Source organism: Myotis daubentonii, chromosome 17 (assembly GCF_963259705.1).
Source record: "Myotis daubentonii chromosome 17, mMyoDau2.1, whole genome shotgun sequence".
Lineage (NCBI taxonomy): Eukaryota > Metazoa > Chordata > Mammalia > Chiroptera > Vespertilionidae > Myotis > Myotis daubentonii.
This window is the reverse complement of record NC_081856.1, coordinates 2,691,962-2,712,059: the sequence shown is the minus strand read 5'-3', so window position 1 is coordinate 2,712,059 and position 20,098 is coordinate 2,691,962. Positions and strand designations below refer to the sequence as shown.

The following is a 20,098-nucleotide window of genomic DNA, read 5'->3' as shown; positions in this document are numbered from 1 at the left end:
GGGGGACAAAGGGGGGAAAATGGGGGACATCTGTAATTCTCTCAACAATAAAATAAATTAAAAAATAAAATATATCGAGGTAAAAAAGAGGGCGCTAAAATGAAAAACATTCAAAAAGTTAAAACTTTGCTCTGCATTTTTATAGCCTCTAAATTAGAATTGGGCATCAAAAAGTTTCGCTCAGGAGCACCTGTAACAGGAGACAGAGCCCTGAGAGGAAGTCTGGGCCACCTGTCGAGGCCCACACACATCCAACAACACAAGGGGAGGACGGAGATGGAGCAGCAGACAGACGCAGGGTCTGACGGTATTTAAACAGCGCAGGAAGAGCCCGAGGAAGTCTTTCTCTTTGGCCCTTCAGGAGAGAGAGGCTTCCAAAGAATAAGGCATCTGCTGAGGGGAGACCCAGCGTTTATTTGACTCTAGTTCCACATAAATCCTCCAGATCATTTTGATTTTGTTAACACGTAGGGAGAAAACCGTAAATACTGCGTACAGCAAGAGCTTAGACTTTACAGAGAAACAGTGATGGTGTCTTTCCACCTGTCGCGAAGCACTTGCCTTGAACAGGTCGATGTTGTTGAGGACGCTGAAGTTCATGTCCACGGCGAGGGCTGACTGCATGGCGGCGGGCAGGGCCTCGAGCAGGTCCGACTCGTCTTGGTAAAGGTGAACACATCCACCCACAGGGTAGAATAGTTAATGGAAAACATCAGCCAAGTATGAGGGAAAACAAAACTGAACAAAATGCCAACTCTTTCTCTAAGTAGAGAGTGGCATCAAATTCTATGCTCATGACGCTTACTGGCCACACTGCCCAGCCCAGCGGCACCATGACCTTACTGTGGACGATGTAACAGTTTTGAATAAACCAGAACCTGTGTTTGCTGAAACTTTAAATGCAGTTTAGTGGCCACGGGGCAACGGCTAGTGAACAGACAGGCGGGGATGGGATAGTCTAGTTCAGGGGTGGGCAAACTTTTTGACTCGAGGGCCACAATGTGTTCTTAAACTGGACCGGAGGGCCGGAACAAAAGCATGGATGGAGTGTTTGTGTGAACTAATATAAATTCAAAGTAAACATCATTACATAAAAGGGTACGGTCTTTTTTTTTTAGTTTTATTCATTTCAAACGGGCCGGATCCGGCCCTCGGGCCGTAGTTTGCCCACGGCTGGTCTAGTTCCTGTTGTCTGAATCTGAGGATCAGGCAGCGCAGGGGTGGGCGGGTGATGGCAACCTCTACAGGCGCCTGAAGGCTCAGGGCTCTGTCCTTATGTGACCCTGTGGCAATCCTAAGGGTACGCTCTCATCCCTGCTCTGCGGAAAGAGGGAACAGAACAGAACAATGCTAAGAGGCTGCTCAGAGGCATCGCTGGGGGTGGCTCCGGGGGAATGGGACCTAAAGAAGAAATGTGCCGACGAAATTCAAGTTATTGCTGTTTCCTTACTTATCCACTCGGTGAAGAACATGGATATACGGATAGGTTCCTACCTGTGAATGAAATGATGGGCTGGTAGAACATTCCATAAACAAAACCACCTATTCTCACGTGTAGTATGCTACCAGTTTCTGAGAGTTATCGTTTTTGACGTTTTCTTATAACCATTTAGAACAATCGCTGTGTTATATCCTTATATTGCTTCCAGTGTTGGTTCTAAATATGAAGACCCCTTCTATAAAGCATAGCCCCTTTCTTGGGAGGCTTGCGTCCCGTTCCCCAGGCGGGAGCGGTGCCCCCGAGAGGAGAGGGGAGCTGCCGGCAACCGCACTTCCCCCAGAGGGAGGGGGTGGTCTCGGCCTTCAGATTCAGGGAGAGGCTCTGCGGGCAGAGGGGGAGGGAGAGCAGTGTCCTACTCTAACCAGCGGCTCTTACCTGCTCCCAAGAACCTCTGATGGAGAATCGCAGTGTGATTTGCACGTAAACACTTTTTTTGCTTCTCAGTGGCACTAACTCCCCCTTTTATAGGGGAGGGCACAAACTAAGAGTTGAATCTGGTTACTGTCAATGAGCACATCACCTTCTGCTTTATGCCGTCTCAGCATGACTGTGACGCAGCACCCGGCTACCAGTCGCCCAGGACCTCGCGGGTCTCTGCGCAGCTGCCCGGAGCTGGTTTGGGTGCTGCGCTCGGAGGCGGCAGTGGTGGCCCAGGGCCCTCAGGGGCCACGCAGGGATCTGCTGGCTCTTGAGCCCTTGGCCAACGTTTTCAGTTGGGGGCCCCCATTCCCTGTGTCCTAAGTGGGGTTGAAGGCACCCAATTTCCCAGATGCTATGAGGCAATGCGGGGGCACCTGTCCCCAGCTGCTGCGGAATAAAACCAGTGTTTCTCTCCCGGGATCTGCAGAACCAGCAAGCAGGGGCTGGGTAGTTACGAAAAAACACACAAAGGCCCTGGCCCGTCAGTGACACTTAGAGGTCACTGAGCTGTTTCCCAACCTCCTGCTCCAAGCCGGTGGCTTCCCCGCGGCCCCCTGAACGCCCGTCACAGGACACGGTGGGGCAGGTAGGAACTTGCCCCGCTCACCCAGCATCCTCCGAGAGTGCCCGCTTACCCAGCATCCTCCGAGAGTGCCCGCTCACCCAGCATCCTCCGAGAGTGCCCGCTTACCCAGCATCCTCTGCGCGTCCCACGTGTACTCATACCAGGCCCGGACGCGGGCCTGCACTCGCCTGGGGATGGCGTAGGAGTGCATGTAGGTGACGGTGCGATCCAGGCTGGCCCGGAAGTTGTTCTGCGCGGCCGTGGCGGCTCCGATGACATCGCGCATCTGGAAGCAGAGCCCGGTCAGCCGGCCCGCACCCCGTTCCTGGCAACTGGACTTCTAATCCGATCCCGGTCCGGTTCCCAGCGCTGACATCAAACACTGGGCAGGTCCTCACCGGAACGAACAGTGCGCTGTCTTTTCTCCCGCGGGCGGCGGCGGGGACCAGCCGCGTGAAGGGCGTGGCCGCACCAGTTCTCTGCGCGTGCGCACTGCCGCCAGGAGGCGGGTGGTTTGAAACCATCTCCCCCCTCCCCCCCTTCCCCCCCCCCCCCCCCCCGTGCGCGCCAGGAGTGCAAGCCCTGCCGGCTCCCCGGGCGGCCTGGCTGGTCTGTTTGGGGGTCTCCCTGAACCCCCTCTTCGATCTCCCGCCGGTCGGGGCTCCCGGCCCCTGGGCCCGCAGCCTTGGCTTTCCTGGGCGGCCCCACCCTGCTCCAGGCGCCGGGCAGACGGTGCACGTGCAGACCCTGCCGCAGCACCAGGCGCTGCCAGCCTCTGTGCGAATGGTGGGCTCCCCGAGACCCCGCAGGTGAAAGCTGACCTTCGGCCTCAGCACAGACAGTGCAGCTGGACTCACACAGAGGGAAGCCAGCGGCGGAAACTTGCGTTGATGGGGGGCTTAGCAGGGGCGGCAAAGAGGGGGCCCACTTCCACCCGCACTGGCCGGGCTCAGTCCTCCTCGCAGCCGAGCCTTTCCTGCTCAAGGAGAAATGGCTCCTCCCTGCGGTCGGCTCAAAGGGCTGTTCCTGGGACGCCTTCCTCACATGCCGTTTCAGAATCATAGGCTCGCCCTGGCTGGTGTGGCTCAGTGGGTAGAGCATCGGCCTTGGGACTGAAGGGTCCCAGGTTCGATTCCAGTCAAGGGCACATGCGGGGCTCGGTCCCTAGCAGGGGCCGTGCAGGAGGCAGCCGATCAATGATTCCCTCTCATCGCTGATGTTTCTATCTCTCCCTCTCCCACTCCCTCTCCCTTCCTGACCTCAATAAAAATATATTTAAAAAAAGAATTCTTAGGCCCTGGTACTTGTCAGCTCTGAGCAACTGGATACCTGCGCCTCAGCCTGACTTACTCCCGGGATCTCTTCCCAACGTTCCACAGCGGCCTCCTTCCCTCACTCCTTTCTCCAAGCTGCTCTTGACAAATGGTGACCATGACCGAGCCCTCAGAGGCTCGGTGGGAAATTTAATAGAGTTTTAAATTGGGAACCAAGTTCCATTAAAAGCATTATCGAGCCGTGTTGAAGGCCCAGCACTGGCAGCGACAGGAATCTGAGTGGCTCATGCGCTGGGTTTGTTGGCGCAGGAGTTGAGGTTGATGGAATCCATCCTGTGCTCCAGGTGAGGGAGGGTGTGAGGCGTGGGCGGGAGTGTGGGTCTCTGGGGTTGAAGGGCAGAGGCCTGCAGCAGACCGTGGCATGTCTTGGTTATAGGTGGGTTGTGAACGAGCCATTCTTCTGTCCAGGTCCTCCTAGGTGTGTGTCCAGCTCTCATCACCTTTGCTCATGCTGAGAGTTCAAGGCACAGCCTCCACCTCCTGCCTCAGTCTTGCCCTGGGGCTCTGGTTCTGCATTTCCAGCAGCGAGGCATTCCTCCCCGTTCCTGTCGGAATCTCAGTCAACAGAAAGGCAGGTGCAGCTTATGACTGCATACATTACACATGTGAATCTGAATTGTACTTCTCTCGAAACCTACCTGCGACTTCCAATCATCGTTAATGCAGCCTCCCAGCCACTAAGGCTCTCTTTCATACGCACAGCTGTTAACTGCTTGGTGTTCATCTTCTCAAACCCAAATGTTTCAACAGCCTCCCTCCTCTCTGTTACCAGGCTCAGGCTGGAGTTGCCCTATTCCCGTGTAATTGCATTGACCATGCTTTTTATTTTCTGTATTTTGGTGCTTTGATATATGGGAACCACCCCTTCCAGAGTTAGCTAATTCCTGGAGTTGGCAAAAAACTATCCGGGGTGTGCACCTTCCAGATGCAGACTGACCAGCGTGAGCCTTCCTTCCTGGGCATTCACAGCCCCTTCACTGTTTGCCTGCCTTCCTCACCCCAGGGCGGGGCCAGACTATTAGAGGCAGCTCCCACTCCCCGGAGCCACAACATCACCTGCCTCCCAACCCCACTTACCTGCTCCCACCCTGGCCCTGCCTCCTGCGGCCACCTGTGTGACCCGTCCTCTTGGATCTGTTTGTAAAACAATGTTTTGATGCCAATTGCATCCTGGTCTGTTGGCCTCACCTTACCTAAGTAATAATAAAACCTACATTTCAAAAAGTACCACCCCTTCAATTTAATATTATATTTTGGTTAAACTTTCTTTCTTTCTTTTTTTTTTTTGGTAATTCAATTCTTTATTAAGGAAATCTGATTCTTTTGTTACAACTTTTTAGATTTGTTTTTGCAAACATTTAACATGGGGGTGGGGAGGGGAAACCAAAAACAACCCACACAACCCTTTACCTTCCCCAGCTTCTGGCAGAAGCAGGACCTAGAATAAGGCTCCAGACAGGGGTTTTCACTAGAACCTTGCCTGGCTCACACTCCGGGCCCCGAAATGCCTTCATAGCCTGGGAACCGGGCTCTGGGTAGCGTTGGAGGAGCGCTGGGTCACCGCCTCCTAGACTGTGTTGGGGAACAGCTGGGTCACCTTCTCTTGAACAGTGTCGGGGGAATCACTGGGTTGCCTTCTCGCGGACAGCGCCTGGGGAGGCCTGGACCGCAGCCCCCCAGACAGCAGCAGAGAATCCCGCGGCTCGGCCTGCTGGGCAGCGTTCGTCCAGGAGCCTTGTGCCCGGAGTTGGCGGTGATAGCGAGCCAAGTTCATGATCATCTTGGACACATCCTTTTGGTAAGGAGGCCGAGCCAATAGCAAGGTCTCAGCCTCGCCTTCAGGGTCCCGCTGATGCATGCGAAGCAGGGTCTGTGACACACACTCGACGTGCGGAATGTGCTCTCCGCCGGCCAAAGGTCTCCCACCAGCCTCGCCTCGAGGTGACCTGTCTGCGGGCTCTTGAGGTTCTCCGTGTGCAACCAGGAGGGCTGCTTCGCGGTCACCCTGCACCGGAATGGCGCCCTCCCCGCTGCTCCGGTTGCACGGTTGCACGAGTGTGGGAAAGCGCTTGCTGCGGCGGGCCACGCGGAGATGCTGCTGTAGATGCAAGTGGCCTGGCTACGGCCTGGCTAATCTTTCATGAATCTCTTCTTTGTTCAAAATCCTCCCCTGGCCGACTTCCCATTGCTTTTAGGATAAAGTCAGTATCTTTGTCTGAACATTCAGAGCCCTAAACCAGCTCATCCCTACACACACCTCTAACCTTAGTCACAAGTGTCCCTCCATCCTTCTGGCATCTGCTCTGTTTCCCCAGCACAGCCTGTGCTCATCACTGCCCATCAGATGGGCGAAACCACCTACCTGGAAGTACCGACTCTTACCTGCTTTCTAAGATGTTTCAACGAATTCTCCTCCAAGGAACCTCCTGGGAAGCACCCCCTTTCTGAGCGAATACAGAGAGTTCCAACTTCCCTCTGGCCTTAAGGAGGGCAAGTCCTTGCCACACATGGAGGTAGGAACTGAGTGTTGACTATGGGTGGTCAGCTTCAGGCGTTACAGAGAATAGTGCTTATTGCTAAGTTTTGTTACACCACGGGTTTTATTCACACCACAGTGAGTGAGGTGAGTGGGAATACCACTCTGTGATTTTCTTTGACTCTCCCCAGCACACAGATCTCAACATGGCTTTTTACTCTCAAATGTGCAGTGTGAAGTACCTTCTGAGAGGTGTAACTTCTGCAGATGCTCTGCTCTTGAGCTTTTTGTTTCTTGTGAATCTGGGAATCCGTGAAGATATTGGGCTCTGTTTCTTGCAAATGACAACCACCTCACAATAGTTACTTATGCATCTGCTTTGCTTTCCTTCGAGACTGTGGCTCCTTGAGAACAAAGACAGGAGCTGCCACAATGAACACTGATGAACTGATGGCTTCTTAATTAAGTTAATTTGGGCGGCATTTGCTGACCTCCCCATTATATTACCTCTGAAGTGGATTTTAGCCCCCCCCCTTTAAAAAATATGTACTTTTATTGATTTGAGAGAGAAAGGAAGGGAGAGGGAAAGAGAGAGAGAAGCATCAATGATGAGAGAGAATCATCAATTGACTGCCTCCTGCATGCCTTCTGCTGGGGATCTAGCCTGCAATCCAGGCATATGCCCTGACCTGGAATCCAACTGTGACCTCCTGGTTTATAGATCAACACTCAACACCAACCCACACTGGCCAGGCTAGCCTGGGTCAATGGCAATACTTGATGTTTAAGTAAAAGGTTTTGGGGGAGCTCAGGTAAAAGTAGGAAGTTACTTTGGAAATGTGCCTTTCTCTGTGAGTCTAACCCAACGCTCTGTGCACACAGGTCCCCAGTAGACTTGACGCTTTGAAAACAGAAAGGCCCATCCCATCCTCCTCTGATTCACGAACGTAGATGAGGGTTAGTTTGAAAAGATTCTGATTTTTCCTGAGAAGTTGACAGAGGTGCACACGCTTTCCCAGTGACAGCATCATGTACCTGGTTTTCTCATCTTGACTGACCTGACCAATCAAGCTGGAGACCACGAAAACTCCCAGGAAAAAGTTCAGCAGCTGAAACACAATTTCGAATAAAGTTTGTGGTTCTGGAAGACCCCCAATGGTAATCAAACTTCGGACTGCCCAGTAATAACATCTCAGATACCTGAGAAAAGAGAAAATACACATTTTGCTTTCTACTCTAACATTAATCACTGTGCTTGGGAACATAGATCACCACCACATTATAACACACATCCTCCTGATCAAGATTTCTTTCCACGGCAGCATTGGGAAGTACCACATGTTCTAATGTCAACTTCTTCTTCTTCTTCTTATTTTAAACTAGTGCCCTGGTGCATGGATTCGTGCACACTGAAAGGAAATTAGTTAGAAGGTGGCTAACAGGGTGGGACTGGGCAAGATGGGTTGGACATGCCCTGGAGCCAACCTCCTGCAGTCCCTCCCTGGCTGGCTGGCTGCACCTGGGGCAGCCATGTGGCTCGAAGGGTGTCTGCAGAGTGAGCGGGTCCCTCCAGCAGGTGGGGTCCCTCGGCCTGGCTTGCAGGGATCAGGCTGAAACCGGCTCTCCGACATCCCTCAAGGGGTCCCAGATTGCGAGAGGGCAGTTCTCAGGTGACACACCCTGGAATCGGACTCCCTTCTCTCTGGTTTCGGGGTGCGTCACCTGAGAACCGCCGCTGCCAAGTCAGCACAGCTTGGCAGCCCCTGCTTTGAACATCTGTCCCCTGGTGGTCAGTGCACATCATAGCTACTGGTTGGACAGTTGGATGGTTGCTTAGCCTTTTATATATAGAGATATTTTGCTCTGGCCAGTTTTGCTCAGTGGCTAGAGTGTCGGCCCATGGAACAAAGGGTCTTGGGTTAGATGCTTGATCAAGGGCATGTACTTCAGTTGCAGGTTCCATCCCTGGAACCTGTGGGAAGCAACTAATCGATGTTTGTGTGTCTCTCTCTTTCTCTCACTCTCTCCCCCTCCCTCCCTTGTACTCTCTCAAAAAATCAATGGGAAAATATCCTTGGGTGAGGATTAACAGAGACATTTTTAAAAAATTGATAGAGAGAGAGAGAGAGAGAGAGAGAGAGAGAGAGAGAGAGAGAGAGAGATATCAGCTGCCTCCTGCATGCCCCCTTCCAGGGATCTAGCCTGAAACCTGGGCAAGTGCCCTGAGCAGGAATTGAACCAGTGACCTTTCAGTGCACAAAGGACACCCAACCAACTGAGCCACCCAGCTGGGGCTAATGTCACCTATTGATGTACGTTGTGAAATGATGCAACAAACCCAAGGAGGGTGTCTACTAAGCGGTTCCTCTTATCTCTTGCTGCAAAACAAATCACTCCAAAATGTGATGCTATAAACCAACAACTTCTCGTTCGGCTCATACTCTGTGGCTCAGGCACTCATGCCAGGCCCAGCAGAGACGGGTCCTCTGTGCCCGTGAGGAGTGTGTGTGTGTGGGGGGGCGCAGGGTGCTGGAGAGAGCTGGAAAGACTTGACTGAGGCCAGGCATCTGGGCCTGGATCCTGTGCCTTGCTTGGTCCTCTGCTCTGTCTGCTTGGAGCGCTGGGAGGTACTAGCAGACAGACTGGTCTCCGCCCTGGCTCCCGGTTCAGGGCTCCTGACACCTGTGATTTCCTGGGCGACAGGGTGTTTCTTTGTCCTGAGGAGGTGACTCTGGGTGGGCTCCTGGGTGAGGCTGGTCACTGGAAGGACCACGCCATGATTAGAAGCTTGGAATGTTCTTTTAAAATTTTTTTTGAAGGCTTTAAATTTCATTTCATTTTTATTGATTGATTTTTAGAGAGAGAAAGGGGAAGGGAGGGAGAGAAAGATTCATTTGTTGTTCCCTTGATTCATACATTCGTTGGTTGATTCTTGTATGTGCCCTGACTGGGGATTGAGCCTGCACCTTTGGCATATGGGGACGATGCTCTAACTAACTGAGCTACCTGGCCAGGGTGAAGCTTGGAATTTTCACCAGATCTAGAAAGAAATTACTCATTTTGAAATTCAATACCTTTTGAAGGACCTGAGTTGTGGGTTTTTTTGTTTGTTTGTTTTTGTAACTTGGCAGATATAGGAAGAGAAAGGCAATGAGTTGTTGGTAGGTTGGGGACCACTCTGCCAAGGGGGTGAAGATGCCATCACTGCAATTTCCTCCAGCAGCTTCCTGGGCTTAGTACTCTCACAGTGAGCTTGCATGTTAGAGAGAACCAGCCTGAAGATGTATGGGATGAATTTCATGGGTTGCATTTTAACTTTCAAATTTATCATTTCCTGTTACCTGCACCTATGTGTATTTTTAAATCAAGGAACTTTATTTTTAAATCTTTCTTGTTGAAAGTGTTACATATGTCCCCTCTCCCCCCACTGACCTCTTCTAGCCCGCCCTGCCCCCACCCCAGGCCCTCACCATCCTCTGGTCTGTGTCCCCTGAAGCCAATACTGCCCAGCAGTGGGGAGGGCCGGCTCCCCTCCCTGTGTGACCCTCTCTGACAGGTGTCGGGACTCCCGTGCCCTCCTCCGTCACCCGGTGCCAGCAGGGACAAGCATGTGAATTACTCTCTCGTTTTCTTGTTTTCCATGTTAAATACCACTCCCCTGTGCAGCTCAGGCACTGGCTTACACTATTGTGTGTGTATGAATAGTCTGTGTGCTAATTGGAGGTTTTCTGCCCTGATGCCCTGGGATTTGAGGATTCTTTTCTGTCATGTCTTATATCCAGACATGAACAACCAAAGGTAAGATTTGTAACTTAATTAGGTGGTATCTTACGAATTTTCTAGGATTAGCGTAGTGACCCAGCGCTTCCGCCTCCCTCTGCTCACAGAACTCTGCAGCCTGGTGGTCTGATTGCATCTGAAGGGGCCGCATGTCTGGGTAACGGCTGGTCTTCCTAGGCTTTGGCCAGGGTCTGAGCTGAAGTATCTGGGGGACTCTGGGGAGACGCCTTCACGGACCTGGGCCTGCGTCTCCTGTGGGAGATGGGGCTGTTACTCTCGGCTTCCCCAGCCCCAGGCGGGTGGCAACCCTTCCTCACGTCCTCCACCATGGTCCCCAAGGCAGCCTGGCGCTCCCCTTTTCTGTGAAGACCCATGTGCTAGGCATCGGGGCTTGGGGTGCGCTGAGAGCTTTGGGCATATTGGGGAATTGATGTCAGAAGAGAAATAAATATATGTATTCACGGGAACCAGGGAACCTTACCTGGTCATGCTTTCCCTTGCCCCTGAGCTTTCTAAGGCAGGATTCCCTCTCACCAAATGGAAGGGACTTCTTGTCTCCTCTTGAAGCGCATGGCATCAGTCTAGTGAGGGTTCACGGGGCAGCAGTAAACTTGGTTCTATTTTAAATGTGCCCAGCACCAACTTAGGTCACAGTCTGCCACCTGGTCCTCGCTGAAAGGGCGAGGGCTACGCCCTCCATCTTGCCCCAGGGTAAGGACTACGCCCTCCATCTTACCCTGGATCCTCCATTTTTGGGCAGCCATGTGCTTGGCAAGGACCTTCTTCCCGGAAGCCCAAGCCTCTGCTAGCCACACCCAGGATTTCTTTAAACTAACCAATGAAAGTGCGCGCCATAGATATGACCACACCGACTTGTGCCCGGCCAATAGGCAGGGCACACAGTCCTCTCTCCTCCCCTTACTCCACCCCCCTATAAAACCCCTCTTCGCACAGGGCTAGCTCTCTCTCTGCCGCTTGCCGCTGCGTCGGTGAGTGTGGTCAGGGAGCCGAGCTAGCTCGAATAAAGACTCTTTGCTTTTGCATCGGACTCGGCTGGCTCCCTGGTGGTCTTTTGGGGATCTTGAAATCTGGGCATAACATTTGGGGGCTCGCTGGGATCCCCAAGACCCTCGAGGGACCCCCGATCCGGAGAGTCTGACTGACCGCAGTGTCTGTGTGTTGTGTATTCTGTTCTGTGTGTTATATGTTCTGTCCTGTGTGAGCTCACTTCTGAAATTCTGTAGTGCCCGAAGAGGTCTAGGTGGACGCACTGCTGAAGGACCACGGGCGGGGAGAGTCGGAAGACGTTCTGCTCCCCAGGAGGGATGCATATTCCCCTCACGAGGGACTTGTATTCTCCTCACGGATTTGAGATGAGGCGGGTCGCTCCCGCTGGTTTGGCGTAAGGCCATGGTCTAGCTTTTGAGTTTGCTTCCATGGAGTTGGAAGGCTGTACTTTTTTTGGGCCCGTTAATTGTCTGTCTGTGTTTTTTTTTCTGTTTTATTTTGTGGACTTACTGGACGGACATTATGGGACAGGCTCAAACTACTCCTTTAAGCATTATGGTTGTTTTAAAGTCAAGGGCTGGGCCAAACCTGCATGCCAGCCTCAGGTGTGGTTTTCCAGGGCCGCTGCGGTGAGCCTTGAAGCCTAGGGTGCGGGCCTGGCTGGAGCCGCCACAAGTGCAGATGTTGGTGGTAGTAGCAAATAATTTAAAGTCTCCTTCTCGTAATTGAAAAGTTTTATAAAATTTAAAAAATGCGTCTGGGATTTCTGTTCACGTGTAAAGAGAAAAGTGGCTTGAAACTAATGCGTGCATTGTCCGATTTCGGATTAGATAGAGTTTTGAGCTGGAATCTTTATACAAATGTACAAAATAAAACCCCAAGACTGATTATTTCCTAGGAAAGATGGCAAATTTTACCCAAAGGAAAAAAGATGCTGGCTAGATTTTAGTAGCAGGATTGGCATTTCCATAATAAAGAACAGTTTTAAAAGGTTGTTCCAAGGTAAAAAAAACTGGTCCTTTGTTAATTAAGAAAGCTTTCCTTAATGGAGGAAGGGGATAGTCGCCTCCCGCCTGTAGCAAAATCTTAAAGAATGTGGTCAATTTACATCTGAAAAGACCAGGTAGGCCAGAACCTGTTTTGCAAGGCTCAAATGTGGTTTTCCAGAGCTGCTTGAAAGTAAAAAGTAAAGTTTACTAAATCAAATTATAAAAATTGCTCAATAATCTAATTTGCCTCATGAAAAATCTAGAGGACAGAATTGAATCTGTTGGTTGATTATGTCTTGCATTTTTGAAGTTTATTCTTAAAAATGCTACTGATTGAGAAATGCTGAATATTTGACTTGCTAGCTAAAAGTTTAAGGTTCGGATTAAATTGGGAAAAATTGTGTGTTGTGGTAGCTAAATGCCTTTGCTTATTGGTCTGATGAAAAAAAGAGGATTAATTTTATGACCTCAACTGAAAATTTTAAGACAAAAACCAGTTTAAATTTAATTGATATTCTTTAAGATAATTATAAAAGGTATAAACAGCTAATGATATTTCTGTTTGAAATATAATATTGGCCATCTATCTTTTAGGGATTTTGGCTTGATCTTCCCTTGTTTATTGTGAGAATGAGGAAATCATCTTTTCTGTCAGAGAACAGTTTAGACAGCCACCATTTTGGGCTGCATGACTTGGCAGCCGCCATGTTGGCTGCATGGCTTGCCGTGTCCCTGGGGGCCGCCATCTAGAAACAGCAAAGACCTCTCCCTCTGATTTAGCCAAAAGAGAATGTCTGCTCACTGAGGCAGGATGGAATTTCAAGGGTAGAGCTTTAAGGCAAAATTTTACTACAGAAATGTGGATGGGGCAGAAAGTGTGCTTGCCTCACAGATTTAATACTAATTTTAAGAAGATATTTTTAATGCTTAATAATTAATTAGCAATCACGGTCTTAATATAATTTCAGTGGTATGATAGACCAATGTTTCTGAGCAGTTGGCTTTATAAGGGCCGACAATAGTAAATCTAGAAAACCCTGCTTTCCTTAAACTAAGGACAATTAAAGGTTATATGTTCCCTCCCTAAACAAAAGTTAAGTAGCTTATGTCAAAGTCTTTAAAAGGGACTGATAGCAGTAATATGGTAACAATTATTTCAGATAAAACATGAAAGGTTTTATTCCCTTGCACTGTGTGGAGGGCCCCCTGGGAAGGCACTTAAGCATTCTGTATTGACCTCTCTTGACCTTTTTTTGCCAAGAGGATTCCGATTGTCTACAGCTGTTATCTGAGCTCTCCATTCAAGCTGAGATCATGAAAAGCTGGTACCATGGATTTGTCTCTTGCCCAATGGTGTAAGCTGGGCCCTCTCTGGAGAAGAAACCTGGGTTCCCCATGATCAATGCCGGGGCTCCGCCAGCAGGCGAGGGGATCCAAAGGCAGTTGCTGGGCGTGGAGGCCAGAGGGACATAGGTTAACAAGGAGATAGAACTGAACCTCACATCACCCTACTTGGCCCAGAGGATGGCTGGTATTCAATGATGGGTAAGATGCCCCCCTCAGGGAGGGGCAACCTAAGACAGGCACAGTCGGGGGGCCAGTAGGAGAGAACTTGGGGTTCAATAGAGGTGGGGCACAGATCCTCACCCCCCCCAGTGGTGCAGGGGCTTGAACACTCGCCCCTTCTGAGGAAGATCTACTGTCCCCATGCTGCTTCTTGCTTCCCATGCCCAGCCCAGATCAGGAACCAAATAACAAAAGAGATTTGGCCCAGCTGAACTCAGAATCCAGATAAAAGGAGGTTTGGCTAACAGACCCTATGTCTAAATCTAGCCTAACAACAGGAATGCTCAGAGCCTTCACAAGGATGTAAATTAAAATTATTATTAGAATATTAAATTTGACAGTAAAATAGTTGTCAAGTTTTCAAATTAATTAAATTTGGCTAACTTGAAATAGGTCATTATTCAAAAGGTATTAACCAAAATTTTCATTTCGTGGTAAGCTGCTGGAAGACATCTTACCCAGATATGGTTTTCCTGCTATGATAGGATCCGACAACAGACCAGCATTTATTTCACAGGTAACACAGGTAATAGCCAGGGCTATTGGGGCAAATTGGAAATTCTTATAGGCCCCAGAGTTCAGGGCAGGTAGAAAGGATGAACAGAACTCTAAAGGAGACCCTTACCAAATTAACCATGGAGACTGGCGGGGACTGGGTGGCTCTCCTACCATATGCCCTTTACTGGGTAAGGAACTCCCCTTACACTCTGGGCTTTACTCCCTATGAAATCATGTTTGGAAGGCCACCCCCTATCATTCCTAACCCTGTCTGTGGCTGTGTTTTGTTTGACTTGCTGTTTTCAATTGTTTGTTGGAATCCTCATGGAGGAGGCCTGGTTGCTCCTCTGCCACAAAGGGAACTGGTGGAAAGGCAGGAGAGCGGAGTGCTGTGGCTGACGGACAGGGTTAACAAAGGGGCACTCTCCCTGGACATGGAAACCATCGGGACTTTGAAGTTCTCCAAGAAGAGGAGGAATCTGACTCAGAGACTGGCCGAAACCTTGTTGGGTTAGGAGAACCGGAGGCCGCGTATTGAACTTGTAGACTGCAGTTTGCTGGGCAGAGGTCCAAGCCCAGCGGTATAGGGGTTAAGCTACCTGTGTACAGCAAAACAACTTTCTCCTGTGCCAGAATACATTTTAAGGAAATTGGACAGACTATGTTTATCACTAGAAAGAAAAACTGGCCACAGTGCACAGCCTTGACAGTGACCTGCAGAAAACTGTATACATCTTCATAGACATAGCTCCAAAGAGACAAGGACAATTTTGCCTTATATAGGAAGGTCAAGAGTAGACTTTAGTCACCTCCCTAAAATGTTTGTATATCCCTACCATATCTCATGTTTATTAACAGAAGATTTAGCTGCCTGAAGCGGCCATGGTGCCAATATCATGTTTCATTGTAATATGTTATATTAACCTTCAATTCTCTTACAGGTTTAAATGTAGCTATATCTGTGGACCGGTGATAGTCTACAGTCCTTGGTAGTCTTTGTGAATAACTGGCAAGTGTCCAGTCTCCCACACTGAGGGACATTGTTATAGCTATGTATTAGCTGTCCTGGAAGGTGGTCAGTTACCATTCTTGTTGTGTTTAAGTTGTTAAAACTGAAATGTTTTCTTTCCCTTCAACCGGACCATTTGTTATAGTTTGTCTCTACCAGGTCACAAGCCCAGCTCCTTCTGTGCCCAGGACAGCAGGGAGCCTGAGTGGAAGATGACCTCTAACCAGACACACCCGCTGCAGATCATCCTCTGGAGGACAGCAGACCTCACCGGACCCCTTGTAATTCTCCTAATGCTGTTGACTTTCAGCCCTTGCATTATTAACAGACTAGTACAATTTGTCAAGAAGCATATAGTGGTGGTTCAGTTGATAGTTCTGCGTGCCCAGTACAGGCCTCTACCAACGATGAAATAGAAATGCAGTCTGTCTCATGAAAGGGCGAGGGCTACGCCCTCCATCTTGCCTCAGGGTAAGGGCTACGCCCTCCATCTTACCCTAGATCCTCCATTTTTGGGCAGCCATGTGCTTGGCAAGGAGCTTCTTCCCGGAAGCCCAAGCCTCTGCTAGCCACACCCAGGATTTCTTTAAACTAACCAATGAAAGTGCGCACCATAGATATGACCACATCCTGTGTAACAAGACACTAACTTGTGCCCGGCCAATTGGCAGGGCCCACAGTCCTCTCTTCTCCCCTTACTCCACCCCCCTATAAAACCCCTCTTTGCACAGGGCTAACTCTCTCTCTGCCTCTTGCCGCTGCGTCGGTGAGTGTGGTCAGGGAGCCGAGCTAGCTCGAATAAAGACTCTTTGCTTTTGCATTGGACTCAGCTGGCATCCTGGTGGTCTTTTGGGGATCTTGAAATCTGGGCATAACACTCACGAGGGCAAAGTTTACCAGCCCAGTGGCCTCGGGAGCACCTTCCATCTAGGGGTCATCACACACCACACAGGCTTGCAAGGCCGAAGTGCACAAAGCCACAGGAGGAGCAGCCGTGCCACTGAGGGCCCCATGCAGATTGTCCTAGAATATGTGAGCATGCCACTGCTAGAGGCATTTCTCTGTAGGATGGCAACCCGTGCCCTGGCTGGCCCCTGGATGAGAAGCTTTGGTTCTGAGAGTCTTCTGGCTACACAGCAGTGTCGGCGCCTGGGGGGAAAGGCAGTGCTTGCCTTCAGGGAGGTGGCCAGAGGGAACCGCTGCTGGGAAGTGTGCGACCTGCTTCCTGGCTAGGGAGGGATCTTTTTTGTAATTCTTCTGTGAGGCAGTAAGAGGAACAGGTGGTTTCTAATTATTCTGTGCAAGGTTCCACTTACAGCCACTGAATCCAGCCTGTCAGCTACATTCTCACGTTTTCTGTCCTCACTAACTGTTCTTGTTTCAGACCAGTGGTTCTCAACCTTGGCTGCACATTAGGAGCACCTGGGAATCTTTTTTAAAATCCTGATTCCTGGGCCTCGTCCTCCAGAAATTCTGTTTCTTTGTTACTAATGTTGTGGCCCCACCCCATAACAAAGACGGTGTTTTTGCTGATTTCTCTTCCTTGTATTCATTTTTGCTATATGAGTTTCTCTGATTTATTATAAGCATTTTATTAAGTGCATACCATATAGAATTGGGATATATTAATGGGGAATTGAAACTTTTAGTGTTATATGGTGGCATTCTTTTTCCTAAAGTTATTTTTGGACTGATATTGACAATCTCTTTTGGTTGGTGAATTTGGTCCATTGTTTTTTGACCGATTCTGTTTTTCAGTTTTCTGATCCTATTGTCCCTTGTCCGGAGGAAGACGCTGTCCTTTTTTCTGTTCCCGGTGGCAAGCGGCCTCAGCACACACAGCTGTTTGGTAGACTTTGCGATCCTTCTTACAATTTTGCAATAATTGAAAGCAGTTGTGATCACAAATTATCTAGAAATGTAACAAGTAATCACAAACAACAAACATTACAAGTAATGGAGCTTGTTGAGTTTTAGAGATGGACCCTGTGGACATGTGGCTTGCGCCACGGCTGGGATCAGAAGTCCGATGTTAGTGCACTTTCGCCCAGCAGAAGGAGTTCCGGTGCAGCTCTGTACTAGTTTGCTGATTCAGGCTCTGGCATGAATTATACACTCACTTTTAGGCAATATTTACTAGAGTTGGTACCTTACTCAGTTTCCTATATAAATTAGTTATTTATAATAAACTAAATACCTACTTAAGTTAATTCACATGCTAAAGGGAATTACTTATAGATCTGGCTGTAAACTTTCGTGGGATATTCTGGGTGTTTGTGTGCCTGTGTGTTTGTGTGTCTGTGAGTGTATGTAGGTGTGCTTTCCTAATAAGTGGGCCTCTGACTTTAAATTTTTAAAATCAGTTTGAGTTAAAAGTTCAAAATTGTTGGTCTAATCCCTTACACGCGTCCTACACTCTGTAGGTGGCGTGTGAGTGCTGAGGTGTCCCCCTTTGTTTGCGGTATCTGTCACTGCCTTCCCCCCGAGGGCCGCGGGGGCTGCCCAACAGAGCCACGCTGGGGCTGCTCTTTCCAGCAAGGATGTTGCCTCTAATGTCGTTTCACTGGTGCAGAAAGCGAGTGGAGGGGACTGAGCTGGGCCCTGTGTCTGCCCCCAGGGAGTCTCACGGTGAGTACCCTGGTGCCATCACTGAGTCCTGACTGCTCCCTGACACTGTCAGATGACCTCTTTCTCCTGGGGTCCTGCCTGTCTAATCATCAAGTTGAACAGAGTCCTTGTGACTCTCTGAGTGTTTGAGTGAGTGGTCATTGCTGACCCATAACCCATAAAACCCTTCGGTGGTCAACTAATGAGCCCTCCAATGCCCTGCAAACAACTGACACAGTTCACTCCTAAAGATCCGCACTGAGGACTGAACGTTACCTGGCCCTCAGCTGTCTGAGGCAGAGGCTTCCAAACTTGTTTGGTCATGATGCAGAGTAAGAAATGCACTTCCTGGGTCAGCACAGGATGCACACGCACATGTGCACATATGCACACACATGTGTGCGCACATGGACACATGCATGCATACACATATACTTACACACACACATGCACACACATATGCACCCCTATTAGATATGACAGACTCTGATATTTCCTATTCTGTCCTCCTCTACTTGACCTTCTTTCATGGAAAATATCCCATTAAAGTGTTTTCACTGCCCACTGATTGTGACTTACAGTTGTGACTTACAGTTTCAAAAACACTGGCTTTACAAGACTCTTACACTGAAACAGAAAGTTAAGAAGGCAATAAAAGTTTCCTTCAAAATGAAAACTCACATGTTTCCTTCACCATTGTACACCCATCTGGTGGTTCCGAAGCCTTGGTGGTCGGAAGCCCAGTAGTAGATGCAGGCATTCACGTGCAGAGCAAACAGCAAGCAGCCCGCCGTCCGAGCGACCCTGTGGAGGAGAGCACGGCTGTTCCGAGCGCAGCCTGGCCAGTGGTTCCTTCTTCTGACCATTGCTGCCTAGTCTCCTTGCTCCAAATCTGGGCGTTAACTCCCAGGCGGCAGTGTGACAGGATGGAGCCAGGCACGTTCTCTGACTGCGGTGTCCTGACGAGCACTGACAGTAAAAACCTCCCTCTTTTTCTGCAGATGCTATGGATCTGCTCCCTAAAGATGTGCCCCAGGGTCACCTAGAGTTCCATGAAATAGCCATGCTGACTTAACCTCGGGAAAGCTTGCCGGCTTCCTGCTAGGATTATGTGGCTGGAGGTCTCCATGCACCGGACCATCAGCAGAGCAAATAGATGAAACTTGGCTGAGAATGAGTTGTCTGAGGGAGACGGGAAGTCAGCCTGTGACTGAGCAGTTATTTGTACCTGTTCTGGAAGTCGGGAATTTGGCCTATTTTTTTAGTCCTAGTTGACAAAAACAGTTATCACACTCTGGTGTGAATTACACCCTCACTTTTAGGCAGTATGATTTCCATACTCTCATATCACTTCAGAATATATTCAAGTCTGTTCTAGAACATAACCTGACATGTTATGTGGCCAAAATCCAAGATGATCCCTTCTCTTTGCAGGAGGTCACATTCCTCCATCTGATGGGCAGCCCACGCAGCCCTCAGGAGGAAGGCAATGACCGATACCGCAAACAAAGGGAGACACCTCACCGCTCTATGAAGCTAAGAGTTATAAAATATTTATGTCTTTGGAACAGGTAATGCACTTACACACTCCTCCTTTACTACCTGAGTGCGCCTGTAGATATACACCCTGAACATGATCAATTCCACCATACCTGTGGATATACGCCCTGTCCATGACTGACTCCACCTTACCTGTGGATATACGCCCTGTCCATGGTTGACCCCATCTTACCTGTAGATATACGCTCTGTTCATAATCGATTCCAGGTGATGATTAAACTCAAAGAATGACCTGTACTATATAGAAAATAAGCAGAGGAAATCCCAAAGTGTGTTAGTCTTAATGACATCAATTTAAATAAAACTATATGACACACATTTTTTTGTCATTCAAAATAATTCCATCTACATATATTAAAAACACACACACAAAAAACTAGCATTTGTTCAGTGGATTTTCCTCTAGGGTCACTTAGCATAGTGCTTAACCAACTTCCACAGCTCCTGGTTCATTGGACTTCCACCCTCTAGTTAGTCTTGTTCCTAATGCTAATGAAAATCAAGCTTAAAAGCATTTTTCCTGTTTCTTTATAAAGCACAGAGTAGAACTCTATTTTACAAGAATTAAAACCACACTCCCCTAGAACAGTGGTCGGCAAACTCATTAGTCAACAGAGCCAAATATCAACAGTACAAGGATTGGAATTTCTTTTGAAAGCTAAATTTTTTAAACTTAAACTATATAGGTAGGTACATTGTTATTAACTTAATTAGGATACTCCTAAGCTGGCCTTTGCTAAAAACGTCCTCAATCTGATTGAGGTACGTTCGCTGAGGTCAACCCC

General features: G+C 49.2%; 1 protein-coding gene across 1 annotated transcript in view; it reads right to left on the bottom strand.

The window, feature by feature from the left end:
- CNGB3 (cyclic nucleotide gated channel subunit beta 3) overlaps positions 1–20,098 on the bottom strand; it is a 125,823-nt gene that overhangs the window by 27,469 nt on the left and 78,256 nt on the right. The window contains exons 9-13 of the mRNA XM_059673042.1: positions 19,486–19,550; positions 18,435–18,557; positions 7,355–7,496; positions 2,613–2,772; positions 562–659 (exon numbers count right to left, since the gene is read on the bottom strand). Of these exons, the coding sequence (XP_059529025.1) occupies positions 562–659; positions 2,613–2,772; positions 7,355–7,496; positions 18,435–18,557; positions 19,486–19,550 (588 nt within the window). The remainder of the gene's footprint in view (positions 1–561; positions 660–2,612; positions 2,773–7,354; positions 7,497–18,434; positions 18,558–19,485; positions 19,551–20,098) is intronic.